This window comes from Oryctolagus cuniculus, chromosome 7 (assembly GCF_051225735.1).
Source record: "Oryctolagus cuniculus isolate XC-2025 breed Fujian yellow rabbit chromosome 7, ASM5122573v1, whole genome shotgun sequence".
NCBI classification, from domain to species: Eukaryota; Metazoa; Chordata; class Mammalia; order Lagomorpha; family Leporidae; genus Oryctolagus; species Oryctolagus cuniculus.
In genome coordinates, this window is record NC_142873.1 from 52,992,705 (window position 1) to 53,016,513 (window position 23,809).

The 23,809-nt window shown below is 40.0% G+C and overlaps 1 protein-coding gene across 2 annotated transcripts in view; it reads left to right on the forward strand.

Moving 5' to 3' along the window:
• The window catches only part of SPAG17 (sperm associated antigen 17), a 285,936-nt gene that overhangs the window by 208,312 nt on the left and 53,815 nt on the right, over positions 1–23,809 (forward strand). For both annotated transcript variants that reach the window (XM_051857350.3, XM_051857351.3), the window contains 7 exons: positions 2,937–3,119; positions 3,888–4,001; positions 12,114–12,159; positions 14,083–14,182; positions 14,405–14,452; positions 18,844–18,943; positions 20,166–20,268. In XM_051857350.3, the coding sequence (XP_051713310.3) occupies positions 2,937–3,119; positions 3,888–4,001; positions 12,114–12,159; positions 14,083–14,182; positions 14,405–14,452; positions 18,844–18,943; positions 20,166–20,268 (694 nt within the window). The remainder of the gene's footprint in view (positions 1–2,936; positions 3,120–3,887; positions 4,002–12,113; positions 12,160–14,082; positions 14,183–14,404; positions 14,453–18,843; positions 18,944–20,165; positions 20,269–23,809) is intronic.

The following is a 23,809-nucleotide window of genomic DNA, read 5'->3' on the forward strand; positions in this document are numbered from 1 at the left end:
TTCAGATCAGAATAGTGTTTCATTTGTGTGAGTGTGTGTATGTGTATGTGTGTATATATAAGTTTTCCTTTTCTTCATCAGTTGATGAGCACTAAGGTTGTTTTCAATTCTTGGCTATTGTGAATAGTGCACAAGTGGGGTGCATAAGTCTGTTTGACAGATTGATTTCATTTCCTTTGGAGATATATATATCTCCAGTAATAGAATTGCTTGGATCATATAGTAGTTCTACTTTTAATTTTTTGAGGAACCTTCATATTTTTCCACATGACTGTATTAATGTCCATTCCCACTAACAGAGTACAAAGGTTCTTTTTTCTACACCCCCTCACCAGTTCTCATTATCTTTTAACAATGGCCATTCTAGCTGGCATGAGACAACATCTCATCCTGGTTTTGATTTTATTTCCCTGATGATTAATGACATCAAACATTTTTTCATGTACCTATGAATCATTTTTATTTCTTCCTGTGTAAAAATGTCTATTCAGATGTATTGTCTATTTTTATTTGCATTATTTATTTCTATGCCATTAAGTTTCTTATATGTTATGCTTATTAACCCTTTGTTAGTTGCATAGTGTGCAAATGTTTTCTCCAATTCTGTAGATTGTCTCTTCAATCTGACTGTTTCTTTGGCTTTGCAGAAGTTTTTCATTTAATGATATCCCATTTGTCTATTTTTGCTTTAGTTTTCTCTGCTTTTGTACTTTTATGCATACAGTCCATGTAGATTCCAATGTCCTGAAGTATTTTCCTTGTTTCCTTCTAATAGTTTCAGGTTTTACATTCCTGTCTTTATTTTGAATTGATATATGTGTGGTAAAAACACATGGGTCTATTTTCATTCTTGTGCACGTGAATGCCTAATTGTCCCCAGCATCATTTATTGAAAAGATAGTCCTTTTTCTAATGCATGTTCCTAGCAATTTTGTGAAAGATAATTGTCTGTAGGTGTGTGTTTACATCTAGGCTCTCTGTTCAATGGGTTAACTACTTTTTCATATTCTCTTTATGATTATTAGCATAGTTTGGAAGACATCTCCAATGATGATGAATTCTCTCAACTTTTCCTCGGGAATGTCTTTATCTCATTTTCACATCTAAAGCCTCATCCCATTCCCTCCTGACCTGTAGGATTTTTGCCAAGATGTTTGCATCCAGGAGAACTGGAATTGGTTCTTATTTGTTGTTTTCCTCTGGCAGCTTTGAAAATCTTCTCTTTGGCGTCAGTGCTGAAGCACAGCAGATTAAGCTGCTGCCTGCAGCACCAGCATCCCATATGGGTGCCAGTTCGAGTCCCAGCTGCTCCCCTTCTGATGCAGTTCCCTACTAATGTTCCTGGAGTGGCCCAAGTACTTGGGCTCCTGCACCCACGTGGGAAACTGGGAGGAGGATTCTAGCTCCTGACTACTTTGGCCTGGCCCAACCATGGCTATTGCAGACATTTGGGGAGTGAACCAGCAAATCAAAGAATCTTTTTTTTTTTTTTTTTTTTTTACAGGCAGAGTGGACAGTGAGAGAGAGAGAGAGAGAGAGAGAAAGGTCTTCCTTTTGCCGTTGGTTCACCCTCCAATGGCCACCGCGGCTGACGCATCACGCTGATCCGATGGCAGGAGCCAGGTGCTTCTCCTGGTCTCCCATGTGGGTGCAGGGCCCAAGTGCTTGGGCCATCCTCCACTGCACTCCCGGGCCATAGCAGAGAGCTGGCCTGGAAGAGGGGCAACCGGGACAGAATCTGGCACCCCGACCAGGACTAGAACCCGGTGTGCCGGTGCTGCAAGGCGGAGGATTAGCCTATTGAGCCACGGCGCCGGCCTTCAAAGAATCTTTATCTCTCTGTCTCTTCCTCTCTCTGTAATTCTGAGTTATAAATAAATAAAATACATCCTTTTTTAAAAAAAGAGAAAACCCTCTCTTTATTTTTAACCTTCAAACTTGGTTTTAGTATTTCTTGGGGTAAACTTGGTTGAGTTGAATCTGACCTTCCGATATCTGGATAATTTTTCTAAGTTTGAGACATTTTCTGTTATTATTTCTTTGACTATGCATTTGGCCATTTGGCCTTCTCAAGTCTTTCTTAAATCCCAATAACTTGGATATTTGCCCCTTTAATGCTGTCACAAGCTTCCCATAAGCTTACCCATTCCTCATCATTCTTTTTTTATTCCTCTGTATTTTCAAATAGCCTATTTTTGAGCTCATTAGTTCTTTCTTCTATTTGATCTATTCTGCTGATGCCTTCTATCATGATTTCAGTTTCCCTTAATGTACTTTTCAGCTCAAGGATTTCTGTTCTTTTTTAAATTACTTCTATCTTTCTGTTAAATTTCTTTGTTAGAATAATGAATCACAGGATGAGATGAAGGTGGATTGTATTTTATTCTTTTCCACTTATTAATGTGGGATTTAGGACAAGTCACTCTAAACTTCCATTGTTTTTGATAATGAAGAGCTCACACCAAGTGACTTAATAAGGCCGTGTCCCAATTGAAGGCGCTATATGACGACAAAGAATATGCTACACCTGACATAAATGAAGGCCATTTCTTCTCTTCTACTGAAACTCCTAGGCTATGAACATATACACCTGGTAGGAGGAGCAAAGCCCCAGCAAATATGAATACTTCTCACTGGCAGAGACTTTTAAAATGAAGCACATGATATGGCCTAGACCGCAAATGCTACCTAGTGTTTTTAAATATATCAGGGTTTAAAATATATAGATTCTTGGTAGCATATAAAAAGTAAGGTTTTCTCAATTCTATTATAAACTCTCCTTCCATTTGGAGAACTTTATAAGGGCAGAGCTCTATTTTGTCACCATTGTATTCTTAAGAATTGATATAGTATCTTCATAAAATTACTAAGTTTTAAAAATATTAATGTTAAACATTTATATATCTTTGGTGGTTCTTTTGCTGTTTTGTTAACAGAAAAAAACTCCAGGACCTCCATTTGGCACTCACATTTGGAAGGGCCTTAACATTGGATGCAAACAACTAATGAGTGCCCCAGCCCCTATCCTCAAAGGACCCAATGTGCTACAGATACGTCAGTTTACCCAGCATGAGGTTATAAAGCCTGAAGTGAAACTGGAGCTTCAGGTTTCCCTGAAGGTAATAAAATTCAGATAATCGACCCAAAAGGATCAAGAACAGGGCGATTATGGGTCTTATTTGCTTGAAAAACCTGAAATTATATAATTCTAACAATATCTTCTAGTGAAACTCAAGTGTTAATCTTCAGAGAGCAGAAGGTTGAAAGGTAGAAAATACTCAATGCTTCCCAAAAGGTGTATGAATTATAAAAGACCCCAAAGACATTGAGAAGATTTGAAAATTTTATATGTGATAGCTATGTGTAGTCTTACTCTTATTTGGACTGTACACCTCTAGAGATATTAATCTGCCCATGGATGAAAAGGATTGTTGGCTTTGGAAGTGGCCTACAGGCTTATAAATATGATGTTAACTGTATGATCACATCACTGATATCTCACATTTTATTCTGTTAACTCCCTCAGAATAGGAATTATATGTATTTTGTTTATGATTATATATACAGCATCTTATCTAGAACATGGGATCATTATTTTTGGGGATGGATCAACTACTTATGGGAAAAGTCAAGTATATTTCTCTTGGAAGCAAAGGCATAGACTCAGCAGCTTACACTTGTGGACAGAATCATATAAAACATACCTGAAAAGACCCTTGGAAGAATCCAACCGAACTTTGTCCATTTAATTGCTGAGGACACTGAAGCACAGTTACAAGCAGGACCTCTTTGAGGTCCCCATAAAATTCTGTTTTGTGGTCCTTAAAGCTTTTGTTTTGGACTCTTATTCCTGGGCTTTATCAATTTATTTTGTTCTGCTTATTTAGGAATATATAAACCACATCCTAAAGAAAGAAGATGAGCTACAGGAAATGGCAGTTAAAGACTCCAGAATGGAAGAGGAAAGAGGCAATGCTGCAGATCTCCTCAAGTTAGTTATGGTGAGAACATGTTCAGTACACCAATATAGTGTTGTTTTCTCAGAAACCTTTTTATTTAAAGAATACAAACATCATGCTTTTCATAAATATAATTTAGGAATATAGTGGTTCTTCCCACCGTACCTGCCCTCCCACCCCTCTACCTCCTCCCTCTACTATTCTCATTCTTATTTTTTTAAGGTCTATTTTCAATTAACTTTATACACATACAGTTAACTCTATACTAAGTAAAGAGTTCAACAAATTGTACGGGAAAAAAAAATTGTTCCGTAACAGTCAAGACAATGGCTGTTCAAAGGCATTGCATCTTGAAGTGTTAATTTCACCTCTATAGATTACCTTTTAGCTGCTCTATTAGTTATCACAGATCAGGGTGAGCAGGGAGAACATATGGTATTTGTCCTTTTGGGATTGGCTTATTTCACTAAGAATGATGCTTAATGGTTTTACCCATTTTGTTGCAAATGACAGGATTTCATTTTATTTTAACCACTAAGCAACATTCCACGGTGTATTTATCCCATAATTTCTTTATCCAGTCTTCAGTTGATGGAAATTCGGGTTGGTTCCATATCTTAGCTATTGGAAATTGAGCTGGAATAAACATATGCTGATTTCACTTCCCTTGAGTAAATGTCCAGGAGTGAAATGGCTGGGTCATATGATAGGTCGATATTCAGATTTTTGAGGATTCTCCATAATGTCTTCCACAGTGGCTGTACCAGGTTAGATTCTCACGAACAGTGGATTAGGGTACCTTTTTCCCCACATCCTTGCCAGTATTTGTTGTTTATTGGTTTTTGTATGAAAACTATTCTAAGGGGCATGAGTTGAAACCTTATTGTAGTTTTGATTTGTATTTACCTGATGGCTAGTGATCCTGGCCATTTTTTTAAAGATTTATTTATTTTAAAGGCACAGCTACAGAGAAGCAGAAGCAGAGAGAAAGAGAGAGATGTCTTCCATCCACTGGTTCACTCCCCAAATGGCTGCAGTGGCTGGAGCTGAGCCAATCCAAAGTCAGGAGCCAGAAACTTCTTCTAGGTCTCCAACCAGGGCCCCAAGAGCTTGGGCCATCTTCTACTGCTTTCCCAGGTCATAGCAGAGAGCTGGATCAGAGTGGAGCAGCTGGGACTCAAACTGGTGCCCATGTGGGATGCTGGCACTGCAAGTGGCAGCAAGCAGCTCTGGCCCCAATCCTGATCATTTTTTCAGGTGTCTGTCAGCATTTGGATTTCCTCTTTGAAAAATGCCTGTTTAAGTCCTTTTCCATTTCTTACAGAGTTGTTTGTTTTGCTGTTGTTGAGTTTCTTCATCTCTTTATATATTCTGATTATTAATCCTTTACCAGGTGCATACTTTGCAAATAATTTCTCCCATTCTGTCAGTTGCCTCTTCACTTTGTTGAGTGTTTCTTTTGCAGTACAAAAGATTCTCAATCTGATATAATTCTGTTTGTCAATTTTGGCTTTGACTGCCTGTGCCTCTGGGTCTTTTCCAAGAACTCTTTGTCTATGCCAGTGTCTTACAGGGATTCCCCAATATTCTCTAATGATTTGATAGTATCAGTTCATAGATTTAAGTCTTTAATCCATCTTGAGTGGATTTCTGTGTAAGGTGTAAGGTAGGAATCTTGCTTCATGCTTCTGCATGTGGAAATCCAGTTTTCCCAGCACCATTTGTTGAAGATGCTGTCCTTGCTCCAGGTATTGATTTTAGCTCCTTTGTCAAAGATAAATTGGTAGTAGATGCATGTGTTGATTTCTGACATTTCTATTCTATTCCATTAGTCTATCCATCTGTTTTTGTACCAGTACTAGGATGTTTTAATTATAAATGATCTGCAGTATTTCTTCAAAGATGGTATTGTGATGCCTCTGACTTTGTTTTTGTTTTATGATTTCTTCTATTTGGGGGTCTCCTGTGTTTCCTTATGAATTTCAGCATTGCTTTTTCTATATCTGAGAAGTATTCTATATTTCTAGAAATATTCTATATTTCTATATCTTTGGTATTCTTGATTGGTATAGCATTGAACCTGTAAATTTCTTTCAATACTATGGACATTTTGATGATATTGATCCTTCCAATTCATGAACATAGAATATTTTTCCATTTTTTGTGTTTCCTATTTCTTTAATATTTTATAATTCTCATCATAGGGATCTTTGACATCCTTGGTTAAAGTTATTCCAAGGTATTCAGGTTTTTTTGTCGCTATTGTGAATAGAATTGCTCTTAGAAGTTCTTTCTGAGCTGTGGCATTGTCTGTGTATACAAAAGCTATTTATTTTTGTGTGTTGATTTTATATCCTGTCACTTTACCAAACTCTTTTATGAGTTCCAATAGTCTCTTCATGGAGTCCTTTAGATCCTCTATATATAAAATCATGTTCTCTGCAAATAGGGATAGTTTGACTTCCTCCTTCCCAATTCGTATTTCTTTGATTTCTTTTTCTTGTCCAATGGTTCTAGCTAAAACTTCCAGGACTATATTAAATAACAGTGGTAAAAGTGTGCATCCTTGTCTGGTTCCAGATCTCAGTGGGAATGCTTCCAACTTTTCCCCATTTAATAGGACACTGGCCATGGGTTTGTCATAAATTGCCTTGATTGTGTTGGGGAATGTTCCTTCTATATATCCAATTTGTTTAAAGTTTTCATCATGAAAGGGTGTTGTACTTTATCAAATGCTTTCTCTGCATCTATTGAAATAATCATATGGTTTTGTTATTCAGTTTGTTAATGTGATATATCACATTCATTTATTTGAGAATGTTGAACATCCCTGCACACCAGGGATAAATCCCACTTGGTCTGGGTGAATGATCTTTCTGATGTGTTGTTCAACTTGATTGGCAAGTATTTTGTTGATGATTTTTGCATCTATGTTCATCAGGGAAATTGGTGTATAAATCTATTTCTGTGTTATATCTTTTTCAGGTTTAGGAACTAAGGTGATGCTGGCTTCATAGCAGGAGTTTGGCAGAATTCCCTCCCTTTCAATTGTTTTGAATAGCTTGAGAAGAACTGGAGTTAGTTCTTCTTTAAATGTCTGGTAGAATTCGGCAGTGAAGCCATCTGGTCCTGAGATTACCTTGGCTGCAAGAGTCTTTATTACTGATTCAATTTATGTATTTGTTGTTGGCCTGTTTAAATTTTCTATGTTCATGACTCAATTTAGGTACCTTGTATGTGTCCAAGAATCTATTCATTTCTTTTAGGTTTCCTGATTTGTTAGTATACAGCTCTTTGTAGTAATTTCTGATTATTTGTTTTATTTCTGTTGTCTGTTGTTACATCTCCTTTTTCACTTCTAATTTTATTGATTTGGGTCTTCTCTGCCCCTTTTTTTTGGTTAGTTGGGCCAATGGTATGTCAGTTTTGTCTATTTTTTCAAAAACCAGCTTTTCAATTCACTGATCTTTTGTATTTTTTTTGGTTTCACTTTTATTTATTTATTCTCTAATTTCAATTATTTCTTTTATCCTGCTAGTTTTGGGTTTGGTTTGCTGTTGTTTTTCTAGGTCCTTGAGATCAATTGATAGCTCATTTATTTGGTGCATTTCCAATTTCTTGATGTAGGTGCCAATCACTAAGCTTTCCTCTTAACACAGCTTTTGCTATATCCCATTAGGTTTGTTATATTGTATTGTCATCTTCATTCATTTCCAAAAATTTTTTATATCTCTTTTAATTTCATCAAATTCATTCAGGAGCATGTTGTTCAGTCTCTATGTGTTTACGTATGTTTTAGAGATTTGTGAGTTGTTGATTTCCAGCTTCATTCAATTGTGTTCAGAGAAGATGCATGGTATCATTATGATTTTTTTGAATTTGCTGAGACTTGATTTATGGCCTGGCCTGTGGTCTATTCCAGAGAAAGTTTCATGCACTGGTGAGAAGAATATGTATTCTGCATCTGTAGGATGAAAAGTTCTGTAGATATCACTTAGGTCCATTTGGTCTATAGTGTCGATTAACTCTTGTTTCTTTGCTGATTTTCTGTCTGGCTGATCCATCCATTGCTGAAAGTGGAGTATTGAAGTCCCCAGTTACTACTGTATTGGGAGTCCATGTCTCCCTTTAGATCCATTAACGTTTATTTTAAGTAGCCAGGTGCCCTGTAATTAGGTACATACACATTTATGATAGTTACTTCTACCTATTGAATTGATCCATTAATCATTATATAGTACCTTTCTTTGTCTTTTTGGCATTTTTTTAAGTCTATTTTGGCTGATATTAGGATTGCTGCAACAGCTCTTTTTTGGTTTCTGTTAGCATGGAGTATGTTTTTCCTTTTTTTTTTCAGTCTGTGTGTTTCTTTGTTGGTGAAATGTATTTCTTTTAGGCAGCAAATCGATGGGTTTTGCTTTTTAATCCACTCATCAAGTCTGTATCTTTTAACTAGAGAGTTGAGGCCATTTATATTCAAAGTGACTTTAGATAAATAATGCCTTGGCCCTGCCATTTTTCCATATATATTACTATTGCTTACTTTGGATTTCTTTTGTTCTTTTACTGGGAGATTTTCTGCCTTAATCTGCTTTCCTAATGATTACCACGTTCCTGTGTTTCTGTGTGTAGCACATCTTTAAGCATCTTTTGTAAGGCTGGATGAGTGGTAACAAATTCTTTCAGTTTCTGTTTGTTATGGAAGGTCTTTATTTCACCTTCATTTTAAATGTGAGCTTTGTAGGGTACAGTATTCTTTGTTGACAGGTTTTTTTCTCCTAAAACTTGGACTATATCTCGCCAATCTCGTCTAGCCTGTAGGGTTTCTGATGAGAAGTCAGCTGTGAGTCTAATTGGAGATACTCTGAAAGTAATCTGACATTTATCTCATGCCCATTTTAGAATCTTTTCTTTATGTTTTACTGTGGAGAATTTGAGTACAGTGTGTCATAGTGAGGATCTTTTCTGGTCATGTCTGTTAGGAGATCTATGTGCTTCCTCTACTTGAACATCCCTTTCCTTCTCCAAATTAGGGAAGTTTTCCGTAATTATTTCACTAAAAAGGCCTTCTAATCCATTCTCTCTTTCCATACCTTCAGGAACTCTTAAAACCCATATGTTGGGTCATTTGATAATATCTTATAAATCTCCGACACTGTGTTTTAATTTTCTTATTTCTTCTTTTTTTTTTTTTGTTCTAAAATTTCCAGAGATTTGTCTTCTAACTCAGATATTCTTTCTTCTGCCTCACTGAGTCTATTCTTAAGGCTTTCTACCATATTTTTTATTAGCTCTATTGAATTCTTCATTTCCAATATTTCGTTGTGATTTCTCTTTAAAATCTCAGTTTCATGGGGACAATTTTCATTCATGTCATGTATGGATTTCTTTAGTTCATGAATTCGCTTCTGATTACTTCTAAGTAATACTATGATAACTTCTTGAATTCTGTTTCTGGCATTTCATCAGTCTGTTCATCTTCACATTCTAGAATTGAGTGTTGTTGTGTTCCTTTTTGGGGCATCATGTTGTCTTCCTTATTCTTGTTTCTTGAATTGCTGCATGTATTATTGGGCATTTGTGGTGATATTTGTTGTTGTTTTTTGCCCCCATGATGGTTTTTATCTTTGAGCTGTGCCTCGGTGGCTTAGTGGACTGTCTCTGCTCTTTCAGTGAATACCCAGAGGCACATGCTGGGTGTGGTCAGGGAGTGCTATTCAGTACTCTAGGATGAGGGGTGTCACTCCCCTTCTTCGCGGAGGAAGGACACAGGACCCTGCGCTGTTCTTTTGTCTGCTCGGCCCTCCCCAGGTTTGCTGCTGGTTCTTCCCGGGTTGGCTACCATCCCTTCCACCTCCGTGGAAGAGCGGTTCCCCCTGCCACTTTCCCCACTTCCGCGGGGGAGCGGCACACCGCCGGCCGGCTCTCTCGGGGGCTGCACAGGTGTTCCTTCAGATAGATGTTCCTGGTGCATGTTGTCTCTCTCCTCCTTTATAGTCCTCCTCCGCCAATCCCAACTCGGCTGCCCACACGCCGAGTACGCTGCTCTCCTCCAATCAGGAGCAGGTCCTGCTGTTTATTGGTTGAACTGGAGGCAGCTGTGTAGAAGCTGTTTCCTCCTCTCCCAGCGCCATATTGTGGGAGAGCAGATGCATAGAATAAGTCTTAATTCCAGTAACAGTCTAGTCCGAGTTGCTCCCCACAGAGGGGAATGTCTAAGGTGACATTGGGCATAGTAAATCTCCTCTTTTCTTTTTCTTTTTATCAGAAGGGAGGTTTGTTCAGTTCTGTTGGCATAGTCTCACACTCACCACCTCTCCTCAAAGGAGAACAATGCCAGGGCGCTAGCCCCAGTGAGTACAGTTTTCATCTGTGCTGCCACAAAAACCACACAAAGGATCCATGCAGTCCTCAGTTTTTTTGTTTGTTTGGTTGGTTGGTTGGTTGGTTGGTTTTCTTTTCTTTTTTTTTTTTTTTTTTTTTTTTTTTTTTTTTTTTTGACAGGCAGAGTGGGCACTGAGAGAGACAGAGAGAAAGGCCTTCCTTTTCCATTGGTTCACCCCTCAATGGCAGCTGTGGCCGGCACGCTGCTGCCGGCGCACAGCGCTGATCTGATGCCAGGAGCGAGGTGCTTTTCTTGGTCTCCCATGTGGTAGCTGGGCCCAAGGACTTGGGCCATCCTCCACTGCACTCCCAGGCCACAGCAGAGAGCTGGACAGGAAGAGAAGCAACCGGGACAGAATCTGGCGCTCTGACCGGGACTAGAACCTGGTGTGCCGGCACTGCAGGTGGAGGATTATTAGCCTATTGAGCCGCGGCGCCAGCCGCAGTCCTCAGTTTTAACACGAATCCTGCAGCAATGACCCTCACAAGGGAATCAGGGAGCCCCAAGCATGTGGAGCCTCCCACAGTGTCCAAAATCCCAGCCACTCCCTGCACCCTCCCACACAGCCACAGTATTTTCACAGTCCCGGCACACAAGGCTCCCACAGTCATAAGCTTCCAGTTCCCTGTCAATTTTCCAGCCAGGTTCTCCTGTTGGCTTGTTCCTGGGCTTGTGGACATGAGCTGGTGCAGCTGTTACGTATGACCAAAATGGCGCCCACCCTCTCTTGGCTAGTTAGTTACAGGATGCGGGTGCCAGGTGGTGGAGAGAGTGAAATGTACCTCCTTTTATTTCCCTCTAGGTTGGCAGGTGCACTGTCCCCCACAGGGCTCCAAGCCAGACTCCTGCCAGGCTCTTCCCACAGCTTTATCACCAGTGGCTTGGACTGCTGCCTTCTGGTCTCACCTTACTCCAAAACTGGTGCTGAGGCTGTCGGCTGCTGGGGTTCTGAGTTGTGCACGTCCACACCCTCCGTGTAGGTCTACTGTGTCCCTGTAATTTACATGGAGTTTCCTCTGCCATTTTTTCCCTAACTCTTCCCTGAGACTCTGCTCTCTCCATTTTTTTAAAACTATCTTCCGCTAGACTAGCGCAGTAAGCTCCCTCTCTGTTGTGCCATCTTGACTGGAATCATTCAGTGTTTCTACAATTGGTTCAATGTTATACATTTCAAGACAAAATATTATAAGTTTTATTTAGCAGTTGTGCCACTTATAGGAAGCATTTGCTCCCTCTTCATAATCTTTATTTCTGTGGAAATCTGGTTCTTGGTATACAAGGGAATTTCAAAAAGTTCATGGAAATAGAATTAAAAATATGTTTATTTTGAAGCAGAGAAATTTTGAAATTTTTGCATGATTTTTCATAATACACATTTCCATGAGCTTTCTGAAAGCCCCTCCTATTGAATCTTCCAAATACCCTCTTAAGGTCTTCCTCTGATTATAAGCAGCTATGAATGTCCTTAAATGAAAGTGTTTCTTATCTTCAGAACAAAATGATACTCATTGAAATGTTTAATGAACTACTGAATGAGGAAGAACAAGGAATTTCTGCATCTTAATTATTTCTGTCTTTAGAAATTTGCTAGTTGAAAGGAAGGAATGACTAAAAAATCCAAGTAAATTTCATATTACTACTTAACAGTGATTTCATTTTACAGTAATTTCCATAAAGATAAATTACAGCACATGACAAATGCTTCTAAACAAAGTGAATTTTGTATGTAATATAACCATTATCATTAAGTAATTCTATCCTCTTTTCAGTCTTTCCCCAAAATGGAGGAAACTACAAAAAGTCACGCTAATGAAGGTAACTGCTATTAATTTTTTTTTCTGCAACATATTTACAAGTTTCAGAGAAGTTATCCTAAATACACTTATCAGTCATTCTCTTATAAGATAACAATGCACTGTAAATATATCTTTGCTACTGTGTTGGCCATGTTGGATTGTAATGGTTTATTTATATGTTGTATCCTGCCTGAATTATGAGATCCTTGAAAACTCTGCTTCTACATCATCTTTCACTTTCATCTGTTGAATGAAAAGCAAAGGCATTTGACTTTGAAGTATAGGAAAGAAACAGCTAACCAATAAACAACACCTCCCCGGCACACACACACACACACACACCAGAAATTCTGAGTAACTATACAGTGATCACTAAAACTCTGTGCTGTTTTACATCATATGTGCAGTGCAGTTTACTCTTAGAAGATCTCCACAATCACAGTGTACTCATTCTTGGATATACACGAGCCCTACACTAACTTGCTTATACAAGGATACTTCTTAGAAAAATGGAATTAAAAGGTAAGCTTATTTTGGTGTGAAAAGATTTGAAATCCATGCAGAGTTTTTCATAACACGTTTTCCATGAACTTTTTGAAGACCCTCTTATATAATTTCATAGTTCAAAAAACCAGGAGTGGAGAATTTGGTGAGTTCTTTTTCTGTTTTTGTTTTTTCATTTGTTTGTTTTGGTTTTTGACCATATGGCAAAGATCAGAAGCTAGCAAGTGTGGACTTCATTCATTTCACCCATGTTTTGTGTGTGATGATCTGTACATTCTTTTTGTTGTTGTTTTTCTAGATTTTTCCTCTTGAAATGTCACGTTGCCACAAGGTGACATTTGGCCGTAGGTGACTAACAGCTTCCCCTTCAGGATGAGCAGCATGGAAGGCTCCAACACAGCCCCCAACATCTCCCTGCCCCTTATACTCTGTTGTCACTCTTTTTCTGGGTTTCTTCTGTGCTGGGGTTTCTGGATTTAGCGAATACAAATACAAATGGCCTAGTTATAATGGAATTTAGGATAAACAACAAAATTGATCAAGGCATCCTATACGTCATCTGGCAACCCTGTCCTGTAGCATTTGAACATGTAACCTTTGGCACAAGAAACAGGACAACAGAGGTAACTCACAGGCTGCCCAGCAGTGAAGGGCAGCTCAACACAGATCTTAAATCCAGAAGGCAAACAGCCCTTTGCGTATTTACAGATATCCCTGACATATTAATAATATTGATCCGAAGTCAACTTATTTCGTACGTGTTTCCTAATAAAATGAGATAGCTTCCCCAAAATGAGCCTTATTCCAATATAATATCATATGCTACAAATATACAAATTGTTTTATTTTCTCAGAAAGTCACACTGTACATTAAGGATGCAGAAAAGTCCTACAGTAACAAAACGTATTTAACTTGTATAAATCCATGTTTCATAAGCTGTTATAGCCATGAAAACAAGGAAATTTATTTCTTCTTTTAATCTCATGTTGACATTCCACCAAGACCATGTCCTCTGAATGTACTGTGAGAATCACTGCCCAAATTATCAAACAGCTATTGTATGGTATTCATATTCTTAGATCCTGGAAGCAGGTAAACCTTTAGAAAAATAATTTCAATATGATAGATCATTTGTTTTAAGATTCACTGCTTTTAGATATGAGAAACTTCATCTAGTTAGAATATATTTATCCCCTAATGTGGAACAAATGAGTTGTCACTAGATTTTACATTTTAACTATAAAATGTGTGTTCTCTAGTAATAGATTTCATGAAAGTAGTCTGACTTATTGTTGTATTCCAGCATAGTCATAAAAATTCCAGTAAACATGATATATTAAGTAAATACTTTCTTTAAGTGTCTGAAATGATTGAGTCTGATTGTGTGTTGTGCTGTAAAGAACGGAAGGTTCAAGTTAAATGCATTTATTTTTACAGTTGCAGCCCACCTAACAGATTTATTCAAGCAATGTTTGGCTGCTACTCCAGAATTTCCACCAGAAACATTTGGGAAAGATTTCTTTGAGAAGAAATGGAGGTAAACTATGCCAATAATGTGTTCTCATTAGTGTTAGCATACGACGATTGAGAAAATGGAGAGATGTGGGTGTCGTGACGATGGGTGACCACAGCGATGAATTCAAGGCCCATCATCTCCCATCACTGGTGACAATTCACCATGCAGCAGTGGTTTCTCTTTCTTTATGTGTAGATTGAAAGCACTGTCCCTTTCATCATACTTTGCTTTCCTTTCACACAGGTACACAGAAGCAGCAAAGCGCTGGAAAGAAAAGATAGACCAAAAGAGGTAATGGTATCCACAAGTGTGTATATATATATAAGCATGTGAAAGATCCTAAGCCATAGAAACTTGGAGTGGGGTAGGTTAAAGGTTGCTCCATCCAAGCTGTTCTGTGTGATGATGTCAGTGTCTTATGGAGGAAGTTCATCTCACCACCCAACAGACTTCTTCTGCCAAGCAAGAAGGCTCTCAGTGTACTCTTTTGTGCTTTGTGCAGTTTCATTATAGGAATTGGTACTCTGGAACTTGGTGCAAAACACAGTCATACACATTTGGATATTCCTCAACATTCAAATGAGGAATGTACTCTATGTGTCGATAGCTTTGTTTCCTTTCAGTCCTAGCTAAGGATTCCAGCAGCTCTTTTACCATGAAGAAAGCAAGCTAAATACACCTGTGTTTTTTGCAGATATAGCAAAAACATTTGGTCATGTTGAACAGATTTGCATGACACCTCTTTAGAATGACTCCTGGATGAATATACTTCTTCATAAAAATGTCAGGGTTGGCCGGCGCTGCAGCTCACAAGGCTAATCCTCTGACTTGCAGCGCCAGCACACCGGGTTCTAGTCCCGGTCGGGGTGCCGGATTCTGTCCCGGTTGCCCCTCTTCCAGGCCAGCTCTCTGCTGTGGCCCGGGAGTGTAGTGGAGGATGGCCCAAGTCCTTGGGCCCTGCACCCCATGGGAGACCAGGAGAAGCACCTGGCTCCTGCTATTGGATCAGCGTGATGCGTCAGCCGTGGCGGCCATTGGAGGGTGAACCAACGGCAAAAGGAAGACCTTTCTCTCTGTCTCTCTCTCTCACTGTCCACTCTACCTGTCAAAAAAATAATAAAAAAAAATTCCTTATTTAAAAAAAAAATGTCAGGGTTATCTTGGGAAATGTGTTGGGTGAAATGCTAAGATAAGATTGAGTTTCAGAAGGGATCACATAAATAAGACCAAGTGTCTGGTAATAACAATAGATAGAATTAAAAAAGAGAGAATGTTCCAACATGGGAAGCAGGCCACACAGCAGACTCATAGAATGACAAATGCCCTAAATAGCGCTCTGACCCCAGAATCAGCCCTTAAGGCATTAGGATCTGGCTGAAAAGCCCAGGAGAGCATTTCAAGCATGGAAAACCAAGACACTGTGGCAAAAAAAAAAAAAAAAAAAAAAAAAAAAAAAAAAAACAACCCTACATAAAGGATCTCTGTGAGTGAGACCCCAGTGCAAAGAAGGGGCCATAAAAGGAGGATGTATTTTTCTCTGAAGGGAGGAGAGAACTTCCACTTTGCATATGGCCCTGTCTAAATATTGATGGAGTTTGTGGACTCAAAAGGCTTCCATAGCCTTAGCAGCTCATGTCAAGAGCCTCGGGTGGTCATTGACATAAAAAATAAGAGTGTCAATTGTTAAATCAACAATAGAAATAATTGTGCACTTATTCCCCATGTTGGACCTCTGTCCTTAATGAGGTGTACTAAGAGAATTAATGGTAAAACCTGTCTTCAGACAATACTTTATACTTTGTGTGTCTGTGTGGGCACAAACAGTATAAATCTCTACTTAGTATAGAGTTGATCTTCCATATATAAAGTGAATTAAAAATGAATCTTAATGAAAAATGGAATGGGAGAGGGAGTAGGAGGTGGGATAGGCGTGGAGGTGGGAGGGCGGGAATGAGGGGAAGAGTCACTATATTCCTAAAAGTTGTGCATGTGAAATTTGTATTCATTAAATAAAAACCTTAAAAAAAAGAAAAAAATAAAGAAAGAGTGTGTTTAGTGGAAAAAAAAGATTGAATTTCAGAGCTCTTCCCCCCATACAAGGTCAAACTGGAAGACATTATCTATAGGAGAGGAAGAATCTCTTTTCCTCTGCTCAGTTGAGGTCTGCAGCTAAGGCTCCTATAACAAAAGACAGAATAACAGGAAAAAAAATCATGCTAATGTATTTAAGTGTCACTGACCTGGGAGACTTCATAAGGTAATGACAAGCTGAAGAAAGGGTGAAGCTTGAGAATGCGTATGCTAGGGTTGATGGGGAATGAAGACGAGGGAAGGGAGCAGAATAGGGGAGTTTGATCTAATCATAATAATCCAGGAGACGCAGAACATTTTCTGTGTCCCTGCATCCTCAGAGAACAAGAACGTTCCTTTCCTGAGGGCACAGGGACGACACCTCTCACATGAGAGTCTGATGACCTGCTTCAGGGGCTCAGAAACTCCTTCCTGGGTCTTGTGATCCTGAAAGTACATCCAAAAGCCTTGCGGCAGCACTGGCCTACAGGGACGAAAAGTGAGTCCCCCCTGCCCCCGGGTCAGGGTGAGCTGGAGCCTTCCCTTTCATCACTGGCTTTTTACTACCTTTGGAATGGTGTACTCGTGCTTGTGTTATCTACTCAATTTCTAAAAACATTCTGAAACCTTGTTTCAAATTTTAACATACAGGCAGGTAATGATAAGCTAATAAATGATAAGCTAATAAATGATAAGCTAATAAAAAATAAAAGTGAAATGCATCATTGGGCAACACGGAAGATGGGTTGGGTAAAGAAAGGAGAAAGTCTCAAGGAAATGGAAAGCTGTCAGCAACAGTCAGATGCCACGGGAGAATCTGAGATGGGAAGGGAGGAAGGGATTGGAGTCACTCAGTGAGGTTTACTGATCTCTTGTGTGAGCAGGTTTAAGAGAGTGGCGGGCAGCAGCCAGTCTGCCACAGCATGGTGAGTGAATGCAGCGAAGCTGTAGAGATAAGGTATTTTAATGAGAAATGAAACCTGCTCAAATAAGATGGTGCTTTGATCATGCCTGTCCGGTTTCTCAGGGCGGGAGATCTAGGATAAGAGCACTGGTCTTAGAGTCGGTAGATGCAGGATCAGTCATAATCCGATTATTTACCGACCTCAGGTTGCTGGCAGTTTGCTTATCTATAAAATATAAGCATGGATAGGTTGCCAAATCTAAATGGTGTCTTTCAGCTCCCACATTGGGTGACTAACAAGCATATGCAGTTGTCAACCTCATAGAGGCAAGCAGACCTAAGTTTTAATTTAGACCCTACCTCTTATTAGTTATACTATTTGAAATAGGTTAAGCATTTCTCTGCCTTGACTTTTTGAGCAGTAATATGGAGACAACAATAATAACATCCCACAGTGTTATTGTTAAGAATAAATGAAAAGGCCGGCACCGCGACTCAATAGGCTAATCCTCCGCCTGCAGCGCTGGCACACCGGGTTCTAGTCCCGGTTGCTCCTCTTCCAATCCAGCTCTCTGCTGTGGCCAGGGAGTGCAGTGGAGGATGGTCCAAGTGCTTGGTCCCTGCACCCGCATGGGAGACCAGGAGAAGCACCTGGCTCCTGGCTTCGAATCAGCACGGTGCGCCAGCCGCAGCACACTGGCCGCAGTGACCATTGGGGGATGAACCAACGGCAAAGGAAGACCTTTCTCTCTGTCTCTCTCACTGTCCACTCTGCCTGTTAAAAAAACAAAGAATAAATGAAAAGTATATTAAAATTCAATAAGCATTTAAAAATGGAAATTATTTCCTAAGGAATTAAATTCAGTTGCATTTAACAGAGAATCCCAAGATCAATGCTCTTGTAAGAAAGTTTTACTTTTTTCTAATACAAAATAAATCAGAGATGGGCAATTCACTGTAGAGAATGCCACAACATTATCAGTAGCTGAGATTCCTTCTCTTTATCTGGTCCATCAATCTTAGCCCATGCATACTAAAGCCTACCTCATGGTCACAAAATGTTTGCTGAAGCTCCAACCATTGAAGTCACACCTCAGGAAGTAAGAAAAGAGATGAGGCAAAGACAGAGTTCTCCTGGTTGAGTCAGTTCCCTTTAAAAGCTTTCTTGGAGTCTTATGACCTCAGTTTACATCTTCTTGGCCTTCTTTTTATAATATTGCCTTCTTTTTATATTGCTGACAGAGACATTTTGGAATTGGAAGCACAACTAGCAGGAGCATCATGACTGCTTTTATGTCACTTTGTAGCCATGTACCATGTTATTTATAACCGTGTTCAGGTTTTTTGTTTTTGTTTTGTTACCACTGCTACTGAAATCAGTAGACTGGAGCTGCTATGTGAAACTCATAGAACTGAAAAACCTCAAAAAGGTCAGCCATTGTAGGGTTACGTGGATTTCAGTCTTTTGAGATGAACTGCAAAATCAAACTAATCCCTGCTATCATTATTTCCTATCTTGATTGATTCCAAATGAAGTAGAAAATGAATGAAAACAAGTTTGCCAAAACAATGTTCAATGAGCCTAATTCTTATCAGTTTTAATGTTAGTGCATTAACTTTCTGTGGTATTTAGTGCTAAAGCATAGCAAATACATTTAAAACATTTTTTCTATGTCTTCTTTTGCATCATTGTGGAACTATCACCCAGGCAACAAATTGAGAAAACACAGAATTATCTAACAGAAATTAAGAACCTACAAACACAACCCTATTTCAAGTCTGAATTAAATGAATTTTATCAGTCTCAGGTAATTGAATGTAATTAACAATTGAATTAGTCTTTATAAAGTTGAGATACTGCATATGTTAACATGTAACTTCTCTCTCCTGATGTTAATTCTTTCCTATATCAGTGTGCCTGGCAAACCTGCAGCTTTCAAATCCATGTTCTTACAGCATCTCAAAGGGGAGACTATTTCAGGTCTTGCTTCCTCTCCCTGTCTTTATCACCACTAATTACCCTCTCCCATGTAGTTAAACTTTCTGTGGGTCTGAATCTTCTCTCAATGATTATCCTCTGACAAATCCCATATCGAAGTTTTAATCCCTTTCAAATTTCCTCACCTATTAGATGCTATGAGTTTGCCCCCCAGCCCCGCACTCAGAAATGCTCTTCTCTTTTAAATGAGCCTACAATTCTAGGACCACCCACCCGATCTGCCCTGCCCTGGCAGGCAGTTCATTGAAACCCAGAAGCAAGGGGAATATTTTCCAGTGTTCAGAGCTCCTTGCATTTCTACAAAAATTCCAGATGCTCTTATTAACCAGAGGCTACTTGAGAAGAAATTACAGAAAACTATGACTAATTAACAAAAGCTGGAGTTGAGTTCCTCAGTCTCCTGAAGAGCTGTAGTTAGCACATATTATTTTCAGGCTCTTAAAACTATGCTTTCAGGGGCCAGCACTGTAGCAACAGGGTTAAGCTGCCGCCTTCAATGCCAACACCCTGTGTGAATGCCAGTTCAGGTCCCAGCCGCTCCACTTATGACCCACTTCCTTGCTGATGCACCTGGGAAGTCAGTGGAAGATGGCCCAACTGCTTCAGCCCCTTCCGCACATGTGGGAGACCTGGATGGAGCGCCTGGTTACTGGCTCCTGGCTTCTGCCTGGCCCAACCCCAACCATCACAGGCTTGCATGGAGTAGTCTAGTAGATGGAAGATCTCTCTCCCTCTCCCTGTCTCCCTCTCTCCCTCGCTCCCTCGCTCCCTCGCTCCCTCGCTCCCTCTCTCTCTCCCTCCCTTTCTTTCTCTCTCTCTCTCCCTCTCTCTCTATCCTCTCCCTTTCCCTCCCTTTTTCTCCCTCCCTCTCTCTTTCTCTCCCCCTCCTCTCTATATATAATTCTTTCAAATAAATACATCTTTTTCAAAAGAAATGCCATCATAATTGCCCTTCAACTTAACAATTTGTGGCAGTTGCCTTTCGGCTACATGGATAAGCCTAAAATGACACTTCTGGTTTCTCCTTTAAGTGTGATTACCTGGATAACCTTTCCAAAAAACTGCCTCCTTTTACAAAGAAAGATAAAGATGAAAACAATACAGCTGTTGAAGATACCACATATTCTCAGCCAGGTAATGTATCCGTGTAATTCTTACTCCAGTTAAATGTGCTTTACTAATACCTACCAATGGCCTCTCAGAATATAACCAGCTCCTCCCACCTTGAGTCTTAGTGAAAGGTGAGTTACAACCTCCTGTGCACCTTAGTACAGATTTGACTGAGTTCATGAGAAGATCAGGGTGTAAAAAAATCCAGGTTTCATCTTCTATGCTTAAAATTTACCTGAAAGCATTTAGAAGACCTAACTAAAAGTCCAGGGAGTAATGAAAGGTTGTCAGAAAACAGGGCATTTGTTGCCAAAAGGAAAGGGGTTAAGTTTAAAATTGTTTCCATTCTCTTCATATGCATATACATCCCCATGTTTAACTGACACACTGGGGCCTCAGTTGTGTGCTGTACTGTCTTATTAAAGAAGCTATTAAAGAAAAAAAAAAGAAAGAAAACAGGGCATTTGTAAGTTCTCAGCACATCAATCTACGTTCCCTTACAATTTATAAAGAGTAGACTGCACCTTTACAATAGAGACTTAGGTATTTTCCACCTTAACTACATACTCAAACTCCACACTTGGTGAGACACAAGTTAGCATCAGGTATTGTCTCATGGAATGCAATATGCAGACCATGGCACCTATACAGGATTCTTGTCAAATCTGATTCTAATCAAGAGAAAATGATCAGCCGGCGCCACGGCTCACTGGGCTAATCCTCCGCCTTGCGGCACCAGCACACCGGGTTCTAGTCCCGGTCGGGGCGCCAGATTCTATCCCGGTTGCCCCTCTTCCAGGCCAGCTCTCTGCTGTGGCCAGGGAGTGCAGTAGAGGATGGCCCAAGTCCTTGGGCCCTGCACCCCATGGGAGACCAGGAAAAGCACCTGGCTCCTGCCATCGGATCAGCGCGGTGCGCTGGCTGCGGCAGCCATTGGAGGGTGAACCAACGGCAAAGGTAGACCTTTCTGTCTCTCTCTCTCACTGTCCACTCTGCCTGTCAAAAAAAAAAAAAAAAAAAGAGAGAGAGAGAGAAAATGATCAGACAAATGTCTTCTAGAATATAGACACTCTGTAAGACAACTGGCTTTGTCTCTTCAAAAAAGTAACTGTCATTAAAGCAAAAAAGACAGGGTGACTGTTCCAGTGTTTGGCACAGTGGTTAAGATACCACCTAGGAAACCAACATCCCACATCAGAGTATCTAAGTTCTAGCCCTAGCTTCACTGCTGATCCCAACTTCCTGCTTATGTAATCTGAGAAGCATCAGGTGATGTCTCAAGCATTGGGTCCCTACCATCTGCATGGGAGACTTGGGTTGAGCAGGCTCCTGACTTCAGCCTGGTCCAGCCAGGAAACAGCCAGCATTCTTTTTTTTTTTTTTTTAACTTTTATTTAATGAATATAAATTTCCAAAGTACAGCTTATGGATTACAATGGTTTCCCCCCCCCAATAACTTCCCTCCCACCCGCAACCCTCCCCGTTCCCTCTCCCTCTCCCCTTCCATTCACATCAAGATTCATTTTCAATTCTCTTTATATACAGAAGATCAGTTTAGCTTATATTAAGTAAAGATTTCAACAGTTTGCACCCACATAGAAACACAAGTGAAAAATACTGTTTGAGTACTAGTTATAGCATTAAATCACAATGTACAGCACATTAAGGACAGAGATCCTACATGAGGAGTAAGTGCACAGTGACTCCTGTTATTGACTTAACAAATTAACACTCTTGTTTATGGTATCAGTAATCACCCTAGGCTCTTGTCATGAGTTGCCAAGGCTATGGCAGCCTTTTGAGTTCACTGACTCTTGCATTTCTTCTATCTCATCATCTTCATAATCTTGAATTGGGGTGTCTATTTCATTTGGGGGCGTCATAGTGTCTTCCTTGTTCTTGTTAACTCGGCTTTTGCGTTTTTTTGGCATATTGGAGATATTCTTGTTTTTTTCTCGTTATACTGTGACTCTAGATTAAGAGGACTGTCTGCGTTTGATGGAGCCTTAGAGGCTGTGATGGGTGTGGCCAGAGAGCTCTGGTTCTTCAGGGTTAAGGGTGTGCCAAGGGTGATTCACCCTGATTGTTCTCTTGCTTGCTCTCGCGCTCTCTCTCTCTCTTTTTTTTTTTTTTTTTTTTTTTTTTTGGACTCAGTTGGGAAGTAATTCCACACAGCTGAGTGGAATTGAGGGTAGTTGATGTATAAAATCTGGCTCCTGTGGGTATTCGTTTGCTTACCAGAGTCAGGTTTTTCTGCTTGGCTAATGAGGGGCACCCGCTTTACATATGCAAAATGGCACGCACCGCTTTACTTACGTAAAATGGCACCTGCCCTTTGTCTTGCTGGGCTTTGTAAGGTGAGTGGAGAGAGAGGCTAAATGTCCGTGCCGGTTCGCCTTATTCGATTTTTTTCTCTCCTCCATCCAGCCTGGTGAACTTTCCCCAATGGGGTTTCAGGCCTTGTTCTCTGCAGGCTCTTTCTGCCTTTCCCCGCCAATGTCTCAGGTTACTGAGAGGTTTTTGTCTCACCTCCCCTTCCAGCGCTGGCGCACACTCTGCAGCTCCGGCGGGTCCGTTGGGTCCGGCGGCTCCTGCAGCTCGAACAGCCAGCATTCATTCTCATTCTCTCTTTCTCTTTCTCCCTTTCAATTAAATAAATAAATAATTTTTGAAAAGAGATATAAAAAATAAATGTAACATAATACATACACTTTGATTAGATCCTGGATTGGACAACAGCTGTAGAAGACAGGCATGTTAGAAGACTGTGTTTGAGAACATTGCAAATACATTTAATTAAAATTGTTTTGATTAATTAATTTTATTTTATTTAAAAGGCAGAGAGATCTTCTATCCTCTGATTTACTCCACAGATGCCTGAAGCAGCCAGTGCTGGGGCAGGCTGAAGCCAGGAGCCTCTGGAACTCAATCTCAGTCTCTCATGTGGGTGGCAGGGACTCAAGTACTTGAGCTGTCATCTGCTGCCTCCCAGGGTACACATTAGTGGGAAGCTGAGTTGGAAGTAGAAGAGCCAACATTCAAACCAGGCACTCTGCTATAAAATGTGGGCATCCTAAGGGATATCTTAACCGCTGCACCAAATACCCACCCCTATTGTTAATTTCTAGCTGATAGTGTTGTAGATATGTAGGACAATGTCTTCATTCTCAGATGTATTGTGAAGAATTTAGGGATAAAATGAAATTTAGCACTTCTGTTTCATAAACTGAGTAGTTAAGATACCAAATAGGGAAATTTTCTACTGTACAATACCAGAAGATAAGTTGCCTGTGATACACATAGGTAAAGAAAACATCTAATGGCAAACAGAGTTTTGAAATCAAAGACTGAGGCTGGAACAATGACTTCTAACTGTAAAGATGAGAAATCAAGGAAGGCAAGTTGATGATTCTTGTGTTCCCAGTCACACTGCCTGCACCCTGAGCAGACAGCACTAAGCAATCACAGCATACTTCCTCCATGAAAGGAAGGGAGGCTTACAAGTGTTTTCAACCTGACACTTCAGATAGTCATGATTGTTGAACCAGAGTTGACACACAAACAA